We start from the raw sequence: 27900 nt of genomic DNA on the forward strand, positions 1-27900 counted from the left end.
GGAAGACTAATCCTTTGCACAGAAACAATACAGGAACACTACAACCTTCCAGGAATGGGATGAAGGATGAATTCCTCTGCTTTCCCTCCTTCCAAGGACAGATGCAGGATGAATCCCTCTGCTTTCCCTCATCTCCCTTTATGGGCTGAGCCTGTACTTGCCAATAGAGAAGTAATGAGCAGTTGAATTGACACCAGATAGAAGACCAACCTGTACAAATACAAGGGACTGTCCCTGCAGCATAGGGACAGGAAGAGCAAGATGTGGATATTTCTACAGTGAAGTACAACTGTCCTTAATGAGGGTCACAGGAACAGCCACAAGTAGAACATCCCAAATCCTGCCTTTGACAGTAGTCAACGGCAGATGCCTCAGTCAACATAAAGCAGAGGTAAGCACAAAATGGTATTTGGTGGTATACTTCCAACTTTTAGTGCCTTGGGTTTAAGTCTCCGAAGGAGAAGTGATGATCTTGTATTGAACAGCTTTCCTCCTCAAAGGTTTCTTTTGGGAGCTGTGTGAGCTTCCAGGCAGTGATCTCTGGCAAGAAATTTTGCAGCTCAACTGGCACTGGTGTGGAGAGATGCTCTTGTTTGCGAACCTGCTGTATGCTAGTTTCATTCGATGCCATTCAGCTCTTGTACTACGGGAGTGCTCAGTTGCTCCTTGACAGCCTTTCCACGAGCTTGGGCTTCTCCAGTTCACCCCACCCCAGGATGAACACAGCCCTCAATGTAATACAGACGTCTGCTTTCTTAGCAGGCTAAGAGGACCAACTCTTCCTGAAAAGCCTTCTGGTTTCCTAGGTTACGCCACTCCCTACAAATGTGCAGACAGCTCAGCACAAATGCAGTGAATGTGCCAGTCTTCCCTCCCTATGCCCAATTATAGCCTGTATTAAAGAATGACGATGCTCATGAAATGTCAAGTGCCCATATCACATGGTTCTGACTTGATTAGTGCTTCACTCAAATGCTGCCAGATCAGAAGATGACAGTGTAGCTGACTGCTGAAGAGAAAGGGGGAAAATGTTGTGGCTGCATCTTTCTCCCTAGGTATTGTAATTAAGACCAAAAGGGAATTAAAAAAGATCTGTCCCTGAAAGAAAATAGCAGTGGATGAAACAGTGAAAGAGCAGATTAGTTGGACCTGTAGCTTACAGCTGACAGTCCATTCAAGAGTTGGTTATAACTAGCTGTGCACCTGAAGAAGAGAGATCAGTCTTAATCACTTGCGTGACCCTGGCAAAACCACTTCTTTTTCAAATCTGCTGTAAAATCAAGGTAAAAATTCAGAGCCAGTATGGTACAGCTTTTGGACAAACACCCAGATGTAAGGTGTGCCAGAGCATTTATGGTCTCTCGGGGATGGTGGACAGCCTGTGAAGATGGGGCTTAGTGAATGGGTAATAATCCCATTAAGCGTAGGTGTTACAGTAAAAGCACCCTGAAGTGCTGGATGTTAAACTGCAAAAAGCACAGATGATTATTTTGTTTTTTTTAATGCATGCTACAATTAATGACACCTGGGTTTACTAGCAGCATTAGAGCATCATGAGAACTTCCAATAATGGAAGGTGATCAGCAAAATGACATGGCAAGAACCCAATTAGATAGCTCACTGCAAAGGAAGACATGGACAGATCGGAAAAGCTCCCCCTGCACTGAATCCTTCATCCCAACACTTTTGGAGCACAGAGACTGGCAGCACTGGGTCAGACCAAGGATTCATCTGTCCCTTATGCTGTCTCTGACATTGTTAAAAATTTGATGCTCAGAGAAAGAATGAACAGCATGACCAGTTAGTGATACCCCTCCTGAAAACTACCAGCTATTGGTTTGAATTTGGAAATTGCTCAGTCAGGCACATGTTCTATGTATTTATTAACTTCCAGTAAACTTCTCATCCGTGAACCTTTCCAAATTACCTAGAAACTTGTGCAAGCTCTTCACATGCCCAGTGTCACGTGCAAGCTTGTGCTCTGCATGGGCAGCCTGGCTGACAAGGACTGAAAATCAGCTTAGAAGGAATGGAAGTGCAGTGGGCAGAACTGCTGGTTTTCTCTTTGGTGCCTGCATACCCAGGTTTAAAGAAGCGAGCTTTTGAATCACGAGGGGGATGATGTAGTTCCAAGTAAGAAGTTACTGCCCTGGTTACTCACCCTGTGTTAATGGACTGGGAGGGTAATAAATATCTCGTTGGTGTCTTTATCTAGAGAAAAACAAAAGGCATGGGGCTAGATGAGAACCGCAAGGTCATCAAATCATTTTATGGCTTCTAACAAACTGAGGCACCAGCCTCCTTGCCTCTCTGTTCGGCTGTGGAGGAGCAATCAATTCTAGTAATACTTAGGAAAATTCTGCCCAGCAACCCCTGCACTGATCTTCAGTTCCCTTGCCACCTGCAGACTGGAGAGGCCTGAGAAGAAAGGAAAGCATATCTTTAACTTAATTACTGAATTATCTTTTGATGCACTCAGGTTTATTTCTTATTCCTCCTATCTTCTTAATGAATCAGTTTTCACAAAACAAACTTTGCTGTGACTACAGCAAACAAACAGGCGCCCTAGGCAAATAAAAACTCTGTTAAGCGCAGACATCAGTCTCTACAGCTCCTTCCCAGTATTCCTTTTTCTAGCCTTGGAAACCTGAGAAAGGAAAGACTGTGCAGGTGTGGGAACTGCTGTCCTCCTCTGACTGCAGTACCTGCCAGAGAGACACAGGATGTCCTGCAGGCCAGAAATCACTTCAGTGTTCTCAAACTTTATGGCCCTTGGGCAGCCAAAATGAAGAGGGAATGAAGTTGGGGAGGACCTGCCTCAGCAAACCAGCCTGAGGGAGGTGGGAAAAGCTCTGTGTACCCCTTGGACAACTATGAAGTAGAGGCAAATCTGGATGTCTGAAGATAAGCAATAAGCATTTGAGTACTTACAGTTGATTGAGGTTTTACAGAGCGCTGTTTGCTGCCTTACAGACCACAGGACTAGTGATGCTTGACCACATCCTCTCCAAGCCAATGCAGCTCTTCCCACAGACTCTGCTGTGCAGGAGCGAGAAGGATACACAGAGCTGCCCCGGCCTTGGAGAGTCCTGGGGGGCTCCTTAGAAACCCCCTTTCTTTATACTGCTTGTGGGAAAATGCATCATTATCTAACAAACTTTCATCACACAATGAGATTTGTGAATTATTTAAAAACTCACTCCAGACACTCTGTAACTGACAACGTAGATATGATATAATCGGCACAGGGATCCACAAAACTTTGCAAGCAGGCTGTAGGTCTCACTGAGGACCCACGAGAAAAATCTAAAGACACATGTAGTGCACAACTAATATTTATAATAGCTGGCAGGTGGGTGCAATCACTTCTGCTAATCCAGTCAGAGTGACCAGCTTATATTTAATGACTAAGAATCTATTTTAACCATATACTCTTAAACTTCTCCTAATTGCAGTCTGTGGGTTTTGTTTCTTTCTTTTTTTTTTTTTTTTTTATTTTAACCTATGATGGTAATTTGACTACTCAGAACTAATACCTGGAATGCCATGTAATCCTTATTATACAGACATAACTTGAAAAAATATTAATCCCCACGGGGAATAAAGAATCCTCTTTTTAACATGTTAAAGAAAAGAAAATTTCTTTAGAAAATCCTCCCTGTGTGTCATCACCTGGCTGCTTATCTTCAGAGCAGCCAGAATAGGGTGGGGGGGAAGAAGCAGTCCTCCTGTGTGGCTGCTCAGACATGTGCAATATGGAAGGCTGGCACCCAGTTTGATAATTTAATCTAATGGTGAAGGCTGCTTTTCTTTAAAGATGAAAAACATAGCTGTTATCTACAGGGAATCTACCCCTTCCCAATTTAATATCTTTAAATGCTACCTGAAATACTGTTGTCCAGGCTGTCATTCAGCTGGTCCCTGTGTGTTCTGTGACTCAGTCTCCGGCTTCCTGAGTGCTTTTCAAAGTTGTTTATTTTGTATTTTTTATCTTGAAATCCTTAAATAGGCTAAGACCTGGCTGTCATGGAGCTTTGTTCTTCCAGTATGTGCTGTCCCAGTAAAGGAGACTGGCTGAGGATCCTTCATATGCTGAAGTGAGATCCTTGCTGTTCTGGAACATCCTTAAATATGAGACAAAACCAGATATACCATGTCCAGCAGGTGATACTGAGCTCCTGTGCAGGCCAAAGGACAGGTTGTGGGGTATCAATGCTATACAAGTAAGGACTTGAGATGAATCAGCAACACAGTGTTTTAACAGTAACCTGGGTCCCCCACCCTGTGGAGGAGGGATGCAGGACCTGCGTGATGAGAACATCTATTGTTGCACAACAGCCCAGTGGGATGTTGTAGCTGTATGGCCTGCTTACAAATGAAATAATAAGGCTGAACAGTTATAAAGGAGCCATTACAATTCTGTTGTCCCATGCTAACTGCTCTGTCTAAATCACATCTTTATCTCAGTTTGACTTTCTCTAGAGCTGGGATACATTAGCATAATTATTCTTGCATCCTCTGATGTTCACATTTTCTTCTTAGTCTCCTGCAGCCTTGATCCAAAAGCTTTTCATATTTCTACCAGAAATCAAGATTTTTATGTAAGCAGCAGTGAGGGATTTAGTTTGCATGTATGAATATACAACAGTCTCACTACTCTGGCTGCTAGTGCAAAGTGAATCTACGACACAAGTTATGCTCTCTTACCTAAAGGCAAAGACATATGTTAACTGATAATGAATTATCCTATTGTAGAGCCTGCAGGATGGGGATTATTGCTGCTATCATCACACTGCCTTATCCTGCATGCAATACACAGAGCAAACTTCTGTTAGCAGATTTGGAACACTGGCAAGTGATAACGTGTAAATTCATTAGGTGGCACCTCAAAGCCCAAAGTGTATGTACGGAGGGCATCTCATCCATTTCAATAGGAATTTCTCCTGCAGGAGAAGGAGACTAATGTAAATGCTGTTAGGTCATTTTAATAGACAAAAAATCGAAGGGGTTTCAGGACTGGCAAGTAGTCACCTTAAAAGACATGTCACTGCATAGTACATACCTTGGATTCCAACCCAGAGTAAATAAATACTGGCCTATCCAGTGACAAGACTATAGAACAGTGATCTAGAAAAAAGAGACAGAATAGGGACAAAGCAAATCTCTTCACAAGACTGTAATCTTAAAAAGTCTGGAAGAATGGAAATATTTCACCATCCTAGACTTTAGGTAACAAAATGAATCCTATTTAGTGCATTCAATCTTTACCTAAACCTCTTTGTACAGAAGGTGGAAGACTTTGCCCTCAGAGCAGGATTTCTAAGATGCCTTCAGCTGGTCTCCTAGTTCTTGTTATTAGAACATGATAAAAACCTTCTTATTTTACAAATCAAACTCTTGAGGCATAATTTATCCTTGAGGGATATCTGTGGGTAAACTACTGAAGAATTAGGGCAAAAAAAGTGGTTTACTGCTCTTGCCTTACTCCCTCTGGTACAATCCTGCTTCCAGTGCTCAGAAGGGATGTCCAGATTATTCTCTTCTACTAGGCAACCCTTCTTACTGTACCCACATATTTAGAGCTATCTAGCTTACCTTTGCACATTTTGAGGCCTGATCTGTCTAAAAGACAGTGATGAGTAGGTATTCAGTGAATGAAATGAGTGAGTTGTGGCTGAAGTGTGGCCAATCCCATCTTACTAAAGACTTCTGGCTTTGTGCTATTTGTGGGTGGGAAGCCACAGAAACCGGTTTGTGTTGTGATGCAGAGGAACTTGCTCGCAGAAACTCTATCTTAAAGAAGAAATAGAAAAACATTGTTTCTAAGAAATAAGCTGAATGAGACTCCTCAGAATCAAAGGACACACAACTTCTGTTAAATGACAATAATATTTAAAAAAGAATGTCCTGAAGAGCAATGCTTCTGATTTGGCCCTTCCTTCCATGCTACTCATTTTATCATAATAAAAAAAAAAAATTCACATCTAATGTCACTGCCTTTTATGTTGAGCCCATTACTTTTTCTAATGGTAAGTTCAAAGAAATAAAATTTTGCTTCCAAAAATAAATCACCGAGATATGTAGCATTCTCATAAATTAGCAACTAAAAAAATGTACACTCTGTGCTGAATGTGCTTACTTTCAATGTCCTTGGCATTGCTTAAGAGCTATAAAAAAAAAATCACAAACATGGCATTCTTTGCATGACATCTTGCAAAAATCCTCTAGAAAAGCATCAACTTTCTACCTCTATCAATTATATAACCTATATTCATGGAGGTAGGTGCTGAGAGTCCACTGACAGGTAATGAGGGATTCTGTATAACAGTTGACAATTATGGCACTGAGAATGCAGGAAAAACAGTGTCTGTACCAAGTTTAGAGCATACTGAAAACCTTACAGATTTCCTGCTGTTTACCTGCATTTTTTCTCCCCCCATCTGTCATGACTAATTAGTTTCATGTCCCTTGGGTAATATAATGGTAATTAAATTTCAGAAACAATGGGGAAAAGCAGCAAGAGATTTTTTGCAATGCAGTTTAACAGTAAGTGACACACACCAACCTTCCACCATCATGTACAAACACTCTAGGGCTTCCTTGTGACATTCCAACTGTAAATCATAATACAGCATGCAAATATCCATTCAGTAAAATTCAAGGAATGATACCATAACTGGATGCTTACAAGCAGCACTAGAATGGGCAGCACTTAATGCAACACTTAGGAAGCTTCTTCAAAGAGCCTGGAGACAATTTGTAACTAAACAGTTTTATTGACCTTTTTTTTCCCAAAATAAAAAACACAAAATAACCACCAAGATTAAAGGCCATAGACAGCATTAACCAAATGAACCAGCCACTTGGTTATAGTAGCTGATAACTAGAACAACTGGATATTATTGCATATACCTCAGGTTCATTTATATATCCATTACAGTTTGGCAAAATTACAATCATATAGTAGCTTTGGTTGTGTGAAACCTAATAGCAATACTTACTTAAAATGTGACTGGTTACCATTTTATGACAACAGATATTTATCTCAGTCTTGACATGTCTTCTCTCATTCATTCTTCTCCTTCACACTATTTGTTATCACTGACTAAGAATTAAGGAGACATATTTGCAGCCATCATTAATAGCCCTTCTTTATCACCATACGGTGATGAATCTTATAGGAGTAGGAATCTGTCACCTGCTCTCCTTATAGAAGTTTGTAGAGCAGCATCTCTTTCCATGCTGGGTGGCTTCTACTATCCTGTGGTAGCATCTGCCGAGAATTAGTCCATTCAGAATGCAAATATGTAGAGGTGGATATGGCTTTCAGTCCAAAGTCTTTCCTGACCTACAGTACTGGGGTTTGACTGTACTGCCTTGCCTTTGAACACAGAAACAAACAAACAAACAAACAAACAGCTTTTCACATTGGTATGCTGAGCTGCCAGCACAAAACAATATTAATGAACCTAATGCACGATACTGCCTTGGTTATAGAATTGTGCCTGAGACACTGTACAGGATTGCATGTGTATTTTCTACAGTCTATGTATCTTAGTTTTGGTCTTTTAAAAAATGCTCTCACCCTTATGTAACCTAGTGTAACACCACAGCTTTAGAATAATGCTTGATAAAATGTCACAAACACACAGACCATTTAAAAACATTTGGAGGCTTTTTTTTCTTTTCTTGCACCACCACTCGTGCAGAATTCCTGCCTTTCTGCCATCATTTTGCCCCCAGTTTTCTGGGAACACCTACTTCCGGGGAAATATATGATCTACTTTCAAATAATCTAACATTTTGAGTTCTTCCTGGGAAAAGCTATAAACCAATTTAGATCAAACTGAAGTGATCTTGTGTGTGAAGACCTTTCCTCATTTACAAAATGCTGTAAGATTAGATAACTCCTACTTGTTTGTGCAGCCCTTTCGTTTGCTTGCACTGAAGCAAAAAGGAATTCAGCATGAGGAATGGCTGCATGGTTAAGATCCCACAGAACAAGGTAACTGCCATGCAGTAATTCAAATGCAAGCAGTGTAACTGCTTTTTGTATTCAGATCCATACTTGTATAAGGCTATAAATTAATAAGCCCTTCTAAATGATTTTAGAAATATTCTCTTTGATCTAGACATATAAAACCTCTGAATACTTAGAATCACTAGATTTTGCATGGCCCACATAGTCATAATTATTTGCACTTACATGGCAAATATTAGAAATACATTTGCCTGCAGTTGAATAGGTAATTATACTGCCTATTATTCAGCTGAGCAAAGATCAAGCGCTCTATATCTTGCAGTTATTGGATCTTATTCTAACCCTTTACTTTAGAAAGGGGAAATAACCATCTAATTATATTACCAGTGCACAGTACTTAGTTTAAAAAAGACAACCTATTCTAGGCAACTAGAATTTTTCTTAAGATAACTTTTTATGAGATACTCTAAAAGTGGTCTCTTATGACTGAAGATTGTCTATTTCACTGCACTCGCATAGTAAAAATAGTTAAAATCTAATTACAAAGCTGCTACACGGTTATTTTGTGGTCTGTAAAATAAAACAGTATCCAGAATTTTATCTGAACAAAACACACCAGACAGTATAAAAATATTTCCCAATTGGAGATTGAAACATCAATGCTGGATTTTTCTTTTGTATAAAAAGAAATGTAATAATGGTAGACATATATCTGCTTACTAGCCAAAAATATACATATGACTTCAAGGAGCTGTTCCAGGCTCACTTTCAGTGAGCTTGTGCTTTTGACCCTAGCAATAATAAATGCACACGTGGAACAAAGTTTCCTGAAAACCCGAACTACATCTTATTTCTAACAAGAAGACTGATGTCTGACATTGGCTATGGATTTCCACTTTTCTTCTTTGTTCAGGCAACTACAGCAGAGGAATTCCAGAAGCACCACTTCCGCTTTGAATGATGTTTATTCAGTGCAACATCTTCCTTTTCTCTTTCTTTTTTAACTCGCTGGTAGTGATCTTCTTCCTTTAAATACCACACAGGCGGCCAGCGATGCCTCTCAAAATATTCTTGATTATCTGATTAAAAAGAAACAATCAAATCCCCCCCCACCAAAGCCAGTAAGATACAGAAATGCCAGAAATGTTTGCAAAAACCTCTGCTGCTAATCACTTACCCAGTCTCTAAATTAGCTGGCTTACTGGGGATTCCCACGGTTTCCTCATATGCCTTACTCACGGGGGGGAAAGACTTTGAAAGCAGTTGCACTCCAGAGGCCTTAGTCCACCAAGAGTGTAAAAAAAGCAAGTCCTTTACAGAGTGCATTTTTTATCGTGGAGCCTGAAAATAGCTCTGTTCCTTTTAGCATCACTGAAATAGGTATAGAACATAATGCCTGACCTAGAATCAGGCTAATGGTTATGACCTCTCTTTTACAGATAAGAAGAATTTATGAATGCTACTCAAGATAGTGCAGAGGTTCAGTCTCATGGCTCAGCTATTTGAGCTCATCTTTGTCTTCATGCTTAATTAACTAGATTGGGAGAAAGAAGGGAAAACCTCATGAAAGTTGGGGGAGAAAACGGCCCATACCTGAAGATTTAGCTTTGATTTCCTTGCGGAATTTGGAGCAAACACTGTTGTAATTGGTGCAGATATAGTGCAAGCACCAAGCTGCCAGCTGGTTAGCATTGTGAAACTGTAAAGAAAAACACAGAGCTTATTGTTTCCTGAGGTCATAATTCATTTTGCATCCCCAATTAACAACTTGAGCTAGAATGGTCCCCAGCACTCTCCCAAGCATACAGGGGAGCTTTTGAGACTGAAGTGGCCTCTAGATGCCATAGACCTTGTTGCACAATTCTGCTGGAACAAGCAGTGGCCCAAAAGGCTCATGAGTAGGTGCTCAGGATGCGCAGCATCTGGCAAACTGCATTCAGTCCCACACAGGATCTGAACCCAAGGCATGCTGGACCTGAATTTTCTGGTGTGATTGTACCACTCACATATCTCTTACCAGTTACTGCAAACCATGTTCTGAAGTAACTCCTGGGAAAACTATGCTTGTTGACAGAAATAAAGTATTACTGAAAGCTCAATACAAAATCTGGTACAAACTTGCTATGGTAGCAAGAAAGCACAGCTATAATGCAAGTCAGATTGTGTAGCATGTGTATCTGTTTTGGCGTTCTGACTGTCTACTATGATCTCAAGTTATAAACACATCATATCGATGTAGATACTGGGCACAGAAGATATCCTAACTGTAGTTAAACATATTACTTCTGTCTTCAACCAGGAGGAAAAAAAAAAAAAAAAAAGAAAAGAAAGAAAAGGAAAAACATCCTTCATAAAATGGGAACTAAGTGAGCTGCCTTCTCTTGGAAGGGGTTCAGTCCTTGTTTTGCAACAGCATCATAGGTAATGCAAGAGAGGCACTTGAAAGCAGCTGCAGAAGTCTTGCCTGGTGGCCAGCTTGTGCTGTCTTTCAGTGCTACTTAACCCCCAGACTTCAAGACAAGCTGCAGCCAGACTCATCACTAGTGTGAAATCAAGAATAATAAAATTTTAAAAATATTTTAGCTTGTACTACTGTATCTGGAAGACTGCCATAGCACTCCTTTTGGAAAACAGAGGTATGCAGTTAAACTGTAAGCTGGGGGCTTGCTCTTTTTGTGGTTTCTGGGACTCAAGAAATATTGGAACATGTGTGAACATAAAATGGTAAGATTTGCACGCATTCTGAACTATCAGGTGACTGGCTCAGAGTAGCCAGTCTAAGTGTTAAGTCTAGGAATACAAGAAACGTTGCTTTTGCAACACAGGTCTAAATATACTTTCAAGAATTGCATTGAAAAGAACTGGGGAATCATTCACCATTACAAAGCTGACGAGCTTCATTACATTGCATTTCACATTACTGAAGCATGGCCAAGAGAACGCGGAGCTTGGAAGCTCCACAATCAAGGAAAACCAAAATATATATTTGAAAGACAGCTCCTCTGAGATTACTTAAATAGATGTTTCACCTTTGAATTAATGGAAAAACCGTCTTTAAAATAGAAGATAAAACTAAGTTTTATTGTCAGTCACTCTCAGAACTGCAGACCTTGAGCCACTTAGAAGCAACGCTCAAAAACAGTACGGTGCTAAAAGCAAATCCTTCAGATGGCCAGAATTACCTTCAAAAAACAGTGCACACTGACCTGTGCCAATTCCAAGTAGGACAGTACTTCTCCATCTATTGCAACGCCGCTCATGGAGGCTTTTGTCAGCTCTTGTACTGCATGCTGTTCTGTTGGAGGAGAAAACTCATCACTCACATGGGAAACGGTCACATTTCAAAGTCAGATCATCCACAAGTGACAAAGAACCAAGAAGGCATGTTCTCCCTCCTCCTAGTGTTAACTCCAGCATTATGCAAGTGGCACATTCACCCAGGTATCCTGAGCAACTTCATATTTGGGTGAAGTCAAATTCTGGCCTTTAGAGTTGTGGCTGGAGATTTTGCATCATAGCTATATAAATGGGCTTGCTCCAGTGGAGCACAGTCCATATGAGGATTTGCCACTTTGCCTCAACCCAAACTATTTATTTCTGGTTTCAAACACAATTCTTATTTGTTTCTTACAGAAAGGCAGCCTGCAATTAATAACCACTTACAGATGGACAAAGTTCAGCAGCCACTAGTCTCTCTCTGGCAGAATTGATGAGTGCAATATTCAATATAAATTAGAAATCCAGATCAGTTGTCTCTTTTGGGTAATACAAAAGCAGTATCCAGGTTTTTGGGCAACAGTGCACTTGCCATTGCATTGTGGATTTCTTAACAATTATACCCACAGCACTGATATAGAAAAGATCACTTTAGGTCCTGTTCAGATCCTCAGATTAGCCATTCCTAGGGATCCAGATGAAGGCTGATCAGCTCCCCCAAAAGTCACTTCAGTTCAAAAGTCTCCTTAAGCCTTTACTAGAACTGCTCCCTGGGACCTTAGACGTTTGAGTGTCTTTTGAGAAATGTTGTCAGCTGATGTGATTCTACTCAATTCAGTTGTTAGCAGTAGCCTTTGTACTCAAAATTCTTTCATAAAGAATTAAATAGAATGAAATATTCTTAATACTGTACGTTTATGCTGCAACTAAAAAAAATAACCAATGTGTGTATAAAATCAGGTCATAACAATTTGGTCTGTCAGAACCAGTGAAGACAAGGTATAGAGTCCTGATGCACAATTGAAGAAGAGCTAGGATTTCATATGTGATTAAATTTTACCTAAATGTTGTCCTGTAAATACGTGTAGCTTTGCCCCATCTGTCTCCCAGTTTTGGCCTTGGCCAAGTCTTCAGAACAATGCCAAGTTACATACTTAGGCAGAAACAAATAAATAAACAAACAGAAACCACAACCCCAGAGGACTGGGGCATGCATGGATTTAATTTTAAAACTAAGTAATATCCTATCCTGTAATTTCTCTCCAAATATGTGATAGAAAAGTTTTTCTTCCTGAAATAAGGATTGAACTCCCATGTACATACCAAAATACCCAATTCCCATCTAAGCAGTTAAAAGGAATCCAGACAGCATTTCTAAAAAATCCCATCATAATCTATATTAGTTTTGAATTGGCTCAGTTAGTCTCTTAGAATAGAAATGTATAATGGAGCACCTCATTCATTTTATAATGGAAAGCCTGGGGTCCATCCTGTTTTCAGGTAAATTAAAAACAACAGAATAGATATTAGAAACCATAGGCATTATATCAATGCTAAAGAGAAGGTTTGCTCTTTCTTTTTTTTAAAGCACAGAATACTTGAATGTTCTGAAGTAATTTAGCACAAAACTAAAAAAGGCAAGACAAAGGCAAATAATTTTTTTAAGTGAAAATATCAATTTGTACTATGATATTGCTTTCACCAAAAAAAGTATTTATTTTCTCTGACACTTGATAAAATCCGGTGCATTCTAAACCATTTAAAACATGTTTCAGCCATTGCAGAAGACGCTGCACTGCAGAGGCCACAAATTCTTACCTGCTAGAGCAACCAGGTGAGGAAGGCAAAACCTATTTGCCAATGCGATTAAGTCAAGTGTGTCCAGTTCCTGAGTGGCGGACAGTTGCTTGGTATACAAGTAATCTAAAACTGCTTGCATGGAAGTCTTGTTTATGTTGGGAAGAACTACCTGGAAAAGATATTTAAGAAAAAAGTCTCTAATAATTGAGAAATTTTCATAGAGAGGCCATAATTAATTTCTGCTGCTTTGCTGGACTGACACTTTTTCTCTCTCTTATTTTAGAAATGCAAGAAAAACGTTTTTCAAAAAATTTCCCATTAAGGTTCAAGAAACTGCCAAGAGGCAAGCAAAGCTCTGTAATCAGATCCTTTGGCAGTTTATATACAAGCAACTCTACTAAGTTACTAAATTGGACCCACATCAAACAGTGAATCTGTTTAATGCTTTCTAGCCTGCGAATGGACAGCTTTGTGGGATATATAAAGCCACTGAGCACTTCCCATGCCGAACCTCCCCTGGTAGACTTCTTGAGGAATGCAATCTACTTGCTCATGGTATTCCGGGGATTCTGAAAATAGAGAAAACCAAAGGATAACAAACCCCCCACCCCTCTCAATCTGTTTATAAATAGCCATTTTATCCAAGTAAATTATGTTTGGGAAGGGACTGAAAACTGAAGAAATTAGTCAAAAAAAATGTAAACCATTTCTGCCACACACATGTAATTAAGTGTAACCACTGTGTCATGAAACTATGGCTAGGACAAAAGCTATTTAATTTCTCGCCAGCACAACCCTAACTCCACGTCACTGCAGGGAAACCTAAAAGAAGAGGAAGGAGAGTTAGAAAGCCGCCCTGTAACCTGTCACTGTGGCATCTCGACTACAGTTTGCACACACAATCACTCCTCCAAAGAACAGGGTAAAACTGATTGTTGCAGGGCTCAAGATTACTGCAGGTAAGTCTGCTTCCACCGCCCAAGCTAGTCAATCTCATTAATTAGCAGTTTGTAATGCAGATCTTCATAACTGCTGGCACTGAAGAATGCAACATGGTATTCTGAAGAACTTGCAGTAAAAAAAAAAAAAAAGGCAGAGCAGAAAAATAATAATAAAATTATGATGAGGAATTAAATGTGCATGCAACTTAATCTGACAGCTTGGAAGCAGTCAGCACACCCTTCCTGCTAGACAGGGGTTAGTTGTGCCACGTAACTGGTCACTGACCTTTCGGGGGCTTGTGAATTTTTCTTTCAGCTCTGCCTGGATTGGTGGGATTCAAACCTGGATCTGTTAGTGCTAAAGTGTGAACCTCTTACACATATCGACCACTCTGGGAAGTAGCTCTGTTCTCCAAGTAAGAGGAGCTAGTTGTGAAACTCATTCATTATTAACATGTTTGTGTTAGTGCAGAGAACAGTACATTCAGTGAATGAGTTTATAAAACGTTGTGTCCCAAATACAGAAAAAGTAGTAGATAAAAAGTAGATGGCTTTATTTTTTGCAAAGCGGTCAAAGGAAACCCTTCAATTCATATCTACCTATATTTTAAATCTTCCAAAAGCATTACTGATTGCTTTAAACTCTGCAAAATGGAAGCTAAACATTTTAAATTAGAAAGATGATCTAAGACTGTTAAGTTGATCATTAGAAATGGGCTGGTAGGAAAAAAATGTATATTTTTCATTGCCAAATCAAACTATGTATTTTTAATGAACCACTTGTCAAGCTTGCCTCTGGGAAAGGAATTATGTTTACAGCTGTATTGGAAGAAGCAAGAAAAATCTAAATAGAACAGAACCTTCCAGAATATTAAATACAAAAAACCCTGAGCTCTTCATATGAACAAGACCTCTAAGTATGGAAAGGAAAAAGAAAATCAAAACAAAAATCAAAATGTGGGTATGGATAAGACACAAGAAAAAAATGTTAGCAGAGTACTGAGAATCTGAAACACGGACCATGAAGGCACCTGAAAATACAAGGCTTCTGCTGCAAAATCTTGATCCAAAGCATTGAGATCTTTTATACTGTACTTTATACCTTCTTTACTCAAGGGAACAAGCTGATGCACTAGAGAATCTGAGCTTGGTTTCTACTGAAGTACTGTGATGTCAGTCTCCTTTTCTAGTTTAACACTCCATGTTCTTTAACCATTTTTTCCCTTTAATTTCTTCCTCAATGTCTCTGCTCCAAGTATTCTCTGTAATGCTTCTCACCATATAAATTTATATTCACAGAACTTATTTTAAAGAAATTCACAAATCCATGTTTTCTTTTCCCCTATATTTAATATTTTAAAGGTTTTTGGGTTTAAAACACACCCTCCAGCATTGGAGGAAGTTTCATGCCTTGCAGAAAAGATGTTATTCTCCTAGGCATTCTAATTTAATGTCTATAGAAGAAAAGCATCCCAGGTCTGCAAGGGAAGAATAAAGAATTATTGCAGGGATTATTGCAGCCCTTCAAACAGATACAAAATGATGCTTCCATCACCCTAAATCCATCAGATATTATAAGCAAAATGGACAAATACCTCACTGTTTGAGCTTTCAATAAATGATCCTCCAAACATAGCAGACATCCATTCACAGCTACAGATCAGCAGCGGCTTGTGGGCATTTATAGTTCCATCATCCAATTTAAATGTCACATCTGCCATGGGAACAAAGAAACAGGCATGCTGCAAGTCTGCGTTTAAAGTGAAACTGTGTCTGAAAAAAGTATGTTTCACCTGCACATTGTTAACAAAGGACTTCTTTCACTTCCAATGACCCCCACCTCAAAGATAACTTTAGCATTTTATATAGTTAAATAAAAAGTCTCACTTAAAAGGGGGATATTGGACATTCAACACTTTGGAAAATTGGGTCACTTATTTAAAAGCTTGTGTGTAGATTTTGAGAAAATCCCAGATGTAGATTTTCAACAGAATCCCAGGTTGGAACAGTTGGCCCTGAATAGCACTCTAATTTTGGGCTCACCCCTCCTCTCAGAACAATGTAAGCTTTCATAGTTTTTGAAGCCAGCGAAGCAACAGTAACATGCATGAGAAAAGAATTAGCGCTTTTCCTGTTAAAGCATGTAGTTACTTACCAGAAAATGTCCCTTTGCAAAGGCACTCTTTTATCCTATTAGCTTTTCTGACATGAAATGCTTTAGTAATCTCCTGATTCATGAAGGCTTCTTTATTCATAATATTCTCCACCATCATTCGCAAATCAAATACTTCCAAAATTTCAGCAATCTGAGCCAGTCTTGTGAGATCTTTTTCATTTTCATCTAGTTGCCCTGTGTATAAAAACTGCAAAACAGTTTTAAAAGGTCTGGCCTGCACAGAGGAATCCATTTTTACGACAGTTACAGGACATGTCCTATTCGAGACAGGATTCACTTGCATTTCTTTATGCACACTAACAAACCCCTTACCCCAGGATGACAGAGATTTTGCTGCAGAATTTGTTTCACCAGTTTTGAGTTCTAGCATGTTCAAAGAGCCAGTACTTTCTGGTGGGGGACTTTTAACATCAGGAGATTTCAAAGATATATCATCACTGTCACCATTTGTCTCAAGGTAACTTGTCAGAACATCCTTATTTGTATTTTCTTTCTTACACTGTGTTTCTTCCAAGTCCGGATTTTCCTCACATTCCATTAAGAAAAGATCATAAAACTTTGAAGAAGAGGTAGCTAGGTAGATCTTGTGAGCAAAAATGTAGTCCTGTTCCTGGAGAACAAACATAACATCTGCACAGAGTGGGCTGTCCAATAAATATCCAGCTTCATTCATGCTCGGAACAGGACACTCAGGAATTCTGATAACCGGAGGAGGGGCTTTTGGAGGTAGGAATGGAGCCTGAAGCAAAGGTTTTTGGACCTTCTTCAGATGAGATTTCCAGAACTGCAGGTGTCTTCTGGAGATCAGGGCAGCTCTAATTGCATTGTCAAACACATCTTTAATCCCAAACTGATCAAACACACTGGTTTCATAGTATGGTATCCCAAGTTCCTTGGCAACCTCTCTGCCTCTTTCTGGGGGCAAAATGTCTCCTCTTTTTATTGGCCTAGAGTCAAACAAAAAAGAAACCTTCTCACACACAATGGTCATCAAAAAGTTACTTCAGAAAGCATAGAATTTTACAAAATGTCTTCATTCAAATGAAACAAAAGATAAAATGAAGCACACAAAGCCCTTTGCAAATCTACAACTGTGACTCCAGAGAGTTTTAGCATAGCACGTACTTGTAAATTTGTTTGAGTTTGGTGGTGTCTTCACAATGTTACTAAAACGTGTAGAAATCATTTGCACAAAATGGACTAAGCCTTCTCCACGTTAAAGGGAAATTTACAGTAAAAAAGTTGATAGGACGCTTGAGAACATTCATTATTTAAAACACCTCCTAACATCCCTTTCCACTCAGATATTCTGTCAGTATCTATCAGACATGCCACAGATATAGCTAAATATGAAATGAGAAATATTTCTTAAGCTTATGCTTTTTAAAGAAAATCATAGTAGTCTATGACAAAAGTGTAACTGAAGACACACTTCAAGAAATAGGTCTGTTTTGGCTGTAGAAGCACTGTAGGAACTCATTAATTTCCAGAGCAGTTCTAGTACATGACACGGGGTAAACAAACCAGAAAAAAAGTCTGGGCTAGGATCCATTTTCCCACCAAAAAAATCATTTCACCACAAGACATGGCCCAACAGTGTGTTCTGTGAGCACAGCATATTGGGCAGACATGAGCTGGCACAGCCTGAACACACTCCAGACAACAGCTTTCTTTAGTCGCCAGCTAATAATCAGTTCAGGTGGCAGAAGTCTGTGCTAGACATGCAGAATTCTGATTTGATCTTTATTAATGGTGAAATCAGAAAGGAGGATTGGGGCAGAGGAAGAATTTTGAGTTTCGAAAGAACATTTCCTTTCAAAGAGTCAACAAAAAGCCCACCCCTCCCACACAATGAAGAAATGTTTAATAAACAAACTTATGAAAATCATATTGTCGAGTCAAGAATTTGAACACAATGCAGAATTTTCCAAGAGCCCATGAAATATCAATTCAGCCCCTTTATGGAAATTTGCTACAATACAGTCTTTAATTACGCAACCATTAATCCAGTCTCATTCAAATTCATATCAAAGGAGGAAATCAGAAGTGAGCAGGTAATTGTGGGACTTTTTTGCCTAAACTTGTGAATGTTTGTCTTTTGAATCTGGGAAAAACTTCTCCACAGTAACCCAAACTCTCTTTTAATCTCAGAACTTAAAAAACATTTGATTTGCAACCACTAGTTTCTGCCATGATGTAGGATTATGTTTACAAAAAATAATAACCGAGAATTAAGAAAATTTGAGTAGAATCAGTCAGTTGAAAACAGCATCTGACAGTAGTGACAGCGTAGGACATGATACACGTGTTCAGATGGAGAAAGACATACATGAAAACCTGCAGTAATCATTATCTCCATATTATCATAGTGCTCAGGCACCCAAACAAGTTTAGATGTCCAATGTACAAAAATACTGTGGGAAACATATAACAATTGTGTTTGTTAAAGAAATAACTAAAACAACAGAGTTAAAAAGAAGAAAGCACATACATTCTCATTTTACAAAAAACCCCTAGGCTCTACCATTTACCTTTTGAAAGTGATGTACCTGATTACCAAGGTGATTTTATTAATTCTTATTTTTGTTTAGACTTTACCTTGCCAAAGGCCGCCTGCCTCTGTTAACAGCCTCGAGATCTGCATAGCGGAGATCTAGTTGGCAGCCCACCAGAATGACAGGTGTGCGCGGACAGAAGTGCTTGATTTCTTGATACCACATCGTTTTCACATGATTCAGGGAATTAGGATTAGCAATTGAAAAGCACAGAACAACTACATCAGACCTAGAAAGGCAACAAGAAAACATCTAATTAAAACCCAACAAACATGCTTTCTGCTGTGGCTTTACCGATTTTCATCATTCCAGCTTAAAAGCTATCCCAAAAAAATGCACTGACACCCAGATGCCTGAATACATGTTGTTCGTGCAGAGATTTGATAGAAGCTACACATTTCACCACAAAAGCATGGGAGCACAAATTCACATACCAGGGAAGCACTGCCCCTCTATGCTGAGAGATGATCCCTGTACCTATGAACAGAGCACTAAGAAGAGGACTTGTCACTCTACTTTTACACTACAATTATTCACAGGCCGTCATTGCTCAAGAAATAATTCTGCTGACTGGACACCTAAATTGCAATTCAAAGATCATTTGTGCTTAGGAAACAGAAAGGTGTTATGCAAAACTTCAGAACAGCCACGCTGGCAGACACAGATCACTTCTGAACTTGTCATGGAGAAATACCTTTACTGCACTGCTTTAGACACTGAGGTGGTCTCCTCTGCAATGTCCTTTGCACAGCAATTTTCTGACATCTTTAATAAATAACCTGCTAGAAGGTCAAACTACTGCTGAATGGCCGCTTCTACAACATAGGCAAAAATACACATTACAATGAAAATAAGGGCAGTAAAGTGCAGAATAGGACAGTGGCTTAAATCAGAGTAAGCATGACAATATTTGAAGGCTTTTACAGGTTTTAAGAAGACAAAGAGTACTTCACTAAATAAACTTTCTTTATAAATTGTAAGTATGAGGATTAAGGCTGACAGTTCACCCACTAAACCACCACCTCATTCTTGTCAGAGCCAGCACCCTGAGGCAGAGAAATGCTCGAATACTTGTATCAGGACATTCCTAACTTGGGGCAATTTCATTATATATAAACTGGGATGGGATGTTACAAAGCAGTTCTGAAGCTCTTGCATCTCTCGTGGGAAAAAGAAAAAAGAAAAAGGAAAGAATTTTTAAAACTTGAATTGAAACTCTTAAGAAAAATTGAGGGGAAGGGACATTTTGAGGAGGCAGCTTATTGCTACAGAATTGTCAGCAAGATAATCCCAGCAATACTATATCTATATATCTCTTCTATTATTCTTTAATTTAGCACAAATGTCTTGTGTCTGCAGTTCATGTAATGCATAGAGCAGCAGCAGTGAATCTTAACATCCACCTTTTAAATAATGAAATACCTCCTCAGTACTGCTGCTTTCTGCATTTCACTGAGGACACAGATATATCCAGCAATCTAAAGATAGCTGCATACAGTACGGGTACTGCTGTGAGCATAAATTTGATGCAAGAGAAATGCTCCTGCTCCAAGTTTGTATCTTATATTAACTGCAACACATCCATCATATCTAGAAACAAAGGCTTTTCAAACTGGATATTTATCTACTAAATAGCAAAGTGGTAAGCAACTAATACACTAGTCTTCTACATAACAGGCAAACATCCTTTAAACTCAAACTTGCTCTATTCAAGGTCACATAAGAGTAAAACCTAGGCCCTAGAAGAAGACATGTTCTTAGCTCTCAGAAAGGAGAAATCAATGTACAGCTAAGATTTAAAAAAAAAAAAAAAAAAGAAAGAAAAACGTGTTACACATATTCTAATCTGGTCAATTCTTGTTTAATTCAAGATCATCAGAACTGCCAGAGAGGCAAGCATTGGCTGGCTGGCTGGCCCTAACTATAAGCACCTTAGAGAGACAGACTGTCTTGCGTACTTTAGAAATTAATACCTAAGCCAAGTAATTGCAGTCACGAGTATCCAACCCTCCTGACTCTACAAACCACAAGACACACATCACATCTCTGAGAAAAACAAAAGGAAACAGAGCTCCAGCAGGAGTTCACAGGCAGGAGATGACAACAGCCCCACGCCAGTGCTGCTGCTGCCTAGTGCTGAACTGGCCACAGCCATGGGCTCCTGAGAAGAGCCAGGGATGATCTGTTTCCTTGGACAGACAGGCCCAGCCTAGCCAGCAGACTGGCCCCAGCACAGCCCTGCATGTGTTACAGCCCTTGCCAAGGCAGTCTCGCATTTTTGCCACAGAGCTGCATGCAGTTCTTGAGCAACTCATCACCTCTGACCTTCCCTGGGCAACCATAAACTGTGCTGTGGAAAGCTGGTTTCTTCACATATAACTTACAACACACATAGCGTTGCACTAACAGGATCTTTCCATCCTACTGCCTTCTGAATTAAGTGAAAAACAGAATAAAGAGGTAAACAGATGTGATTTGCATATTATTTATCCTGTCTTAAAACCTAGTCTTCCCCATAAAATGAATATCCTGAGAATTCTGTACCGAACAGGGAGAAATAGATGGCCCTGTGCCATAAACAGGATAGGTGGGAAAGTGGGTAGTGACAGAGTTCACATGCTGAACCTGTAGCACCACAGCTGAGTTTGCGAGCTCACAAAAGACATCCACCTTATCATAATAAATTAAGTTTTCATTCAAGTCATAAGCATGATTTGCACTATTAGTACAAACTGGAGACAGTAATGTGTAAGGGAAATTAACTGTCTACATAGGACTGTGAACATTTGGGAAAAACTGTCCTTTAGAAATTTTAATTAAAATACCTACCATCCCTTTTAACGTCAAAGGCACATTCACAACTTGCTAATGCCTCAGTATAAATTTTGGTTTGACATTTGTTCATAAAAGCTAAAACCTGTCAGGTTAAAATAATGCATTAATATACCCACATTATTTTAATATTCTCAGGAAACTTAAAGCATAGGATTAAAAAAAAAAAAATATTGCCATTTAGGTGTGATTTGGTTACTTGGGGAATGAGAAAGGATAAATACAGTTTATTTCTGCTTTCTTCTTTCTCTCTGCAGCAATATATTCACAAATACAAGCTGTATTTTTTTCTTTCTAAAAAGAAATTTCATAACCATTTCCCAGTAAAATTCAGGAACGATTCAAGAAACCTTTTCATAGACTAGAATACCAAAAAGTGCTTTAGAACTTCACCATCATATTCCTCCTAGAGCACCATTAAATTGAGATGGGCAACAGATAAGGTACTCTGTGCATTTACCTTTGTTAAATACAACAAATCGTAGGATTACGCTCAATGGGAATACTGATGGTTTGAGACTGAGGTATCACAAGAAACAAAGACAAGTATTACAAATAATTCAGCAGAGAGAAACGGTAGTTTGGATACCAAACACATCATCTTATATATTCAGTGGTACATGTTGGATATGCGTAACTTACATTCTGCTTTTCACAAATTTATCAGAAGAAATTATGAATCATCTGCTCTTATTATTTGAAACATCTGAACATACTTAAGTACCACCAAAACTTGTAACTTCTGTGTGACTTGCTCCAGCATGTGATCAACCACCAGTGAAACACTCCGCACCACCAATGTAAGAAAACAGGTTTCTTTCTACTCACTGTGGCTCCAGACAAGGGAGAACACAATGTAGATGTGTGGGACTTGGCAGGTGGAAAAGGGGAACAGATTCTCTCAGATGGAGGTGAATCAACCACCACTCACACGTTTGTCACTTCTTGGCTCTCCTGCATTGGAGACTCACATTAAAGTGTAAGAGCAGCATAAGAGCACTTCAAATGCTCCCCTTGGAATCTCAGAAATAATTCCTAATGCAAAACACACACATCTGAGGACAGCCCAGCTTTGTCTAAATATAGTTATGGACTACCTACAGGATGCTTCTGCGGGCAGAGGAGGAGCCTTGCCACCATTCTTAAAGCAACCCAATAACGTAGGTATTAGCTCAATGTATTCAGCCACATTTTGCCAAACTTGAATGAGAAGAACTTTTGATGGAAGCAGCCACCCCTTTTTAGACTTCAGGGAATGAAGAGAAACAAAATCTCTGGCAGGATTCAGCTCATGGTGTGCTGCCTTCCTGTGAGCTCCTAGTGGGTGAGTTATGGACTGTGTACAGAGAGCAGTCCAAGTCACTGCTGAAAAACAGGCACTATCAGCAGTAGTCAGGCTGCAGGTAACCACTGTAACCATCTGGAAGTTACTCTGCAATCACTACAATGAGAAACTCATAAGATGGGAGAGAAAAAACAGTATATCAGCTATGTAACAAGCCTTTCTGATGAAGCTGTTAGAAGCAGCAAAGAAGTTAACATTTTCTAACTACAGCTGTTTCATATAACAGAGCACTCAACTGGTTTAAGATGGAGATTTTTAAAGAGTCATCTGCTTACATGCTATGTGTGTTTCAAAGCTGGTATAACGAGCTGCTCTGCAGATGTACCTACACACCATATTGCTGATCCATCTCTCAAAGAGAAACTGCTACATATTTTCCATCTTCCTTAATACTCTTATTTTTGACACAACTTCAAGGAAAAAGCAACATTAAATATTATCTCATATATTCCATGGCAAGCATGTTTAAAAATTTAATGTTTCATAGTCCGAATCTAGAGTTACATACTGTGGTGCTGGCTGCAGATAGGCTAATGCAAGTTTATGTCTCCCTAAAGAAACAGGCTGCCTTCTGAAAGGTACACACCGTATTACCTAGGAAGATGTTGTTCCCTCTGGTTTATAATCTACAAGTCACTGGGAAAACCCACTGCATGCAAGAATTGCTGGTCACGTGTATGGGCTATCTTTTGCCATATCGTCATGGAATAATACTGTTGGGTTCAGAAAGGCAAAGAAATAAAGCTGTAAGGAATACAAAATGTGAAGAAGAAATGTCTCTGATCTGGAAATGAATGCAAGGAAAGATGGAAAGGAGAAAAAATGAACTGTATTGCCGTGCTATTCTCATCTTTTAGAAGAAAAGTCAAAAGTACATATGTTTTAGAGAGCTTAAACAAGACTCAAGAATTAAATCTGGCAAAATCAGTTTAAGGATAGACAAATTATATTTTAGTTAACAAGAACTCTGTTGCCCATATTTAATCAAATCAAACCTTAAGAATAGACTTGGGAGGGAGGGAAAAAAAATCCAGTGGATTTTTCCTTATATAGTATTTATTTTTCACTATTTTTAGATATCAACTTTCTCTGAGAAGAAGCAAGATTGAAGCAAATTGCTAGAGGTTCAGGCTCTCTTGACTTTACCAGAACAGCTAATCCTTAGACATTTATTTATCTATCGATAAAAAGTTGGTTTGCTTTTACTCCTTCTGCCCTCATTTTTTCCCCTACAAATGTCCCATAATTTTCCCAAGGTTCCTCAGACACCTGCAGCACAGTAGAACTTATCCCACTTGAGGCCAGAATTTGACAAGAGCTCTCTCTGAAGTCAACCTGCACAGTCCTTCAACCACCTGAAAGGAAAGATTGTGTACGGCAGCAGCCTGAGTGCAAATACCAACTCCCAAGTTCACACACACAGTAGGTTCAGGCAGTAGAAGGCCATCTAAGAATTAAATTGAGAAGGCCGAACAAAACCCTGTTACATCTCCATGTCAATCCAGATACATTCTGAAGAGAGAGATTCACTCAGTTATACAACATTTTTCATGCATGCATCTCACTGAGCTGAAAAAAAAACTGTGCAGATAAGCAAGGCTGATAATGTTTTAACTGGACTCAGTTTTTAGTAAATGCAGTTGCAGCCATCACATGAAATGAGAAGAAATTCATTAAGTGACTGGTGAGCGTAACAAAATGACCTGAAGCCACAGGACTTGGGTGCACATACTCAAAACAGATGAGAGGCTAGGAAAACTGAAATGCAGGGGGTGCCTGGCATGTGAAGAACTGAAGATATCCAGGTAAGGCAGGGCAAGACCATGCAGTGCCCTGGATGGGAGCAGGGGAATCAATTAGTTCTATACTTTACCGACAGCAGTGAAGCTTCTTAAGTACTGGTGTAATGTGCGAAACTTTCAAAATGCCCTGAAATATATTCAGATTTTGTGGTGAGTAGCATGCATCTGTTTCTAAAATATCTGTAATGTTGCTTTTAGTTGGAAACAACAGTAATAGAAAGAAGATAAAGCTACCTTTAAGAAAATTGCATATTTCAAGACTGTGCTTCAAAAGTGGAAAGAGTTTTCCCACACACTCCTTACAAACAATATGTCATTCTTAAATGTTAAGCATTTCAAAATCTCTTCTATTTCCTTTGAGGTGTTCATGGGAAAACAGTGGTGCATTTATAGAGAATGAGAAAAAGTGTTTTGATATCACAAAGAATGATTAAAATACATCATTTTTATTGCAAAAACCTCTAAGAGCTACTATTTTTGTACAAATGCCTGACCAGCAATAGTGCTAAAATGAATACCAAAGTTGTGTGGAATAATGTAATAAAAGGAAAACAATTTTATTTTTAATTTAAAGCACTACTTGCACAGGTTTGGAATTTGGATTATTTTATTGCTGGTTCTAAGAAGTAAATTCACCCATAATTCTGGTTTAGCATTTACATATGAAAATTTCCATCCTAGTGCTAAACGGAACTTCACAGGTCGAAACAGGCTGCAAGGTTTCTGAGCACAATTCTGGGCCAAACTTTGCCAGTAGACTTGGTAAAACTGTCTTCGGAATCAGGTATGTTTGCACTATACACATCCACCATAAAATACCAAAACGTGTCTCTTTTCCTTCCCTGGAGCGGAGATCTCAACTACTGCATTTCTAACCCAGGATCAAAAATTCCATGATAAATATAATTCTAGATATAGTTAATTGAGGTTGAAATACTAAAATATTCTTGTGTATCACATACAAAGTTGGGGTTTGTAAAAATAAGACACAAAGCCTGAACACCAAATCAATGGAGAAGGATGAAAGACAATGACAGAGCAAGAGAAGGTACAGGGGTAGCTGGAACACATCTGATCAACCCAAGGCACACACCAAAACTCACAATATCATACAAAGGGACTGATAAGAATATAGCCATAAATGTTTTCGGAAGACATATCTCAACTGACTGTGGTGCCTGGACAGCAGTCAGAAAATAAAATGAGAAACAAATTCACAAAATGATGGGAAAACCAGAAACATAGAGAAAGGTGGTTTTTCCAAGCTTTTTCTCTGTTATTGTAAGGAAGCAGTTTACTGATGAGATCTACATGCTATCTGGCTATAGAGGACCAACTACCTTTCAAGAAAGATACTGCAGAAGGATAAATGAAAGAAGAAATGAACCCTTTCTTTACTCCCAGTCCCATCCTCTAAAAAAACCCCACAGGAATCTATGATCAATCAGAAAAACTTATTGAATTTAAAAGAAGAGACTTAGTCAAAACATCATCTGAAGCAACATATTTAGAAGAAAGAAATTATTTCAAGGTAGGTGAGGGATGTAAGGATGAAAACAACCAACCCAACCCAACCCAACAAAGAGAAAAAGGAAGATCCAAAGCCAGGTTCCAAAATTCAGTAAAAGCACCATTCCTTATACATACTGATGAAGAACACAGATAGGAAGCCAGGGACAAGACAAAGAGGCAAAAATCCAGAGAAGATGAAAGAATTATATGGTCTGGTTTCTATGCAGTATGAGAGTGACTTCTGAAGTCATAAAATACATGAAAACTGAACATTAACAGATGCTAGATGCGTCTCTTTCTCTGGGGAGAAAATATGGATTTTCACATTTTTTTGCTTTCTTTGGGCTATCTCCAAAACCAGCCTCTTCCTCTTTTTTTTTTTTTTTTTTTTTAATTTATAAAAATTGGCAAGAAATTTTAACTGGCAATTTGATCTCACAGTTAGTGATAAAAGCTCAGTTTAAAATAGTTAAACCTGGTTACGCAGAGTGGTCTCCATATGAGATGCGTGGGAACAGTTCAAAGCTGCATCAGAGAAGGTTTACACTGGACATGAGGAAGCATTTCTTTACCAAGAGGGTGGCCTGACACTGGAACAGGCTTCCTAGAGAGGTGGTCAATGCCCCAAGCCTGTCAGTGCTTAAGAGGCATTTGCACAATGCCCTTAATAACATGCTTTGACTTTTGATCAGACCTGAGTTGGTCAGGCAATTGCCCTAGATGATCATTGTCAGTCTCTTCCAACTGAGTTAGTTCTCTCTTCTTCTCTTCTCTTCTCTTCTCTTCTCTTCTCTTCTCTTCTCTTCTCTTCTCTTCTCTTCTCTTCTCTTCTCTTCTCTTCTCTTCTCTTCTCTTCTCTTCTCTTTTCTCTTTCCTCTGTGTGAGGAAGTCCAGACTGAGATCCTGAGAACCCTGGAGCAGAAAAAAGCTCAAGAAATCCACCTAGCACCTATTCACAAAGAAATAATTCACTAAGACCAAGATTTTAATGGAGAGTCACTTTCCAGGTTTTGCATTTCCAAAAGACCCTGATGTTGCTTTGCAGTATTTTAGCACAGAGCCCAAATGCCCTCTTTCCACTCACCCACTGACTTAGGAGAGCAAGGAAAAAAGGAAAATTATGTAATTCTACAAATAATATTTTATACATACTTTTTCAGTTCAGTCAAGGAAGGAAATCTTCATCACCATTCTTTAACAAAAAGAAACCGAAAACAAAACAACCCTAAAAACTTTGATGGAAGTTTCCAAATATCAGTGATAAACCCCCACGTTATTGACCCTTTTCAGCAGCGTTCCAAAGGTATATTTCTATGGATTCAATTACATTGAAGTAACTGGTTAAGGGAATTGTAATCACAGAAAAAGACAAATGCATGTGATCCTCTGTGTACATGCAATACCCACAAACACAAAATCCATTCACAAGAGAGGAAATCCTCTAAACATATTAATATCTGAAGAGGCTCTGTCAGCAGTCTCACAGCAAGGCTCATTCACATTTGAAAGTCATGATGAAAAAGCTGTTTTCTGTCCATGCTGTATGAACAGATTTTGTTTGGTCTACAGCTCATATTTAAGTTGCAAGTAAATAAATCATCGTAGCTGAATTAACTGACAAACCAGATTCATGGTATTGAGAATAAATATTTGATTGGGACTGAATTAAGTCTTTGCAGGTTCGTGCTCATGTTTACACATACTAGAGTTGCATGTATCAAAACCCAGGATATATAGGAT

General features: G+C 39.0%; 1 protein-coding gene across 3 annotated transcripts in view; it reads right to left on the bottom strand.

The window, feature by feature from the left end:
* Nucleotides 1–6756: 6756 nt before the first annotated feature.
* RHOBTB1 (Rho related BTB domain containing 1) overlaps nt 6757–27900 on the bottom strand; it is a 53393-nt gene continuing 32249 nt past the window's right edge. For 2 of the 3 annotated variants that reach the window (XM_065068596.1, XM_065068597.1), the window contains 7 exons: nt 18713–18898; nt 16094–17061; nt 15534–15652; nt 13016–13166; nt 11188–11276; nt 9575–9680; nt 6757–9060 (listed from right to left, as the gene is read on the bottom strand). In XM_065068596.1, the coding sequence (XP_064924668.1) occupies nt 8891–9060; nt 9575–9680; nt 11188–11276; nt 13016–13166; nt 15534–15652; nt 16094–17061; nt 18713–18898 (1789 nt within the window). In that variant the 3' untranslated portion in view covers nt 6757–8890. Of the gene's footprint in view, nt 9061–9574; nt 9681–11187; nt 11277–13015; nt 13167–15533; nt 15653–16093; nt 17062–18712; nt 18899–22329; nt 27073–27900 lie in introns of all 3 variants that reach the window. The other variant, XM_065068598.1, reaches the window with a different exon arrangement.

Source organism: Columba livia, chromosome 6 (assembly GCF_036013475.1).
Source record: "Columba livia isolate bColLiv1 breed racing homer chromosome 6, bColLiv1.pat.W.v2, whole genome shotgun sequence".
In the NCBI taxonomy this organism is placed as follows: Eukaryota; Metazoa; Chordata; class Aves; order Columbiformes; family Columbidae; genus Columba; species Columba livia.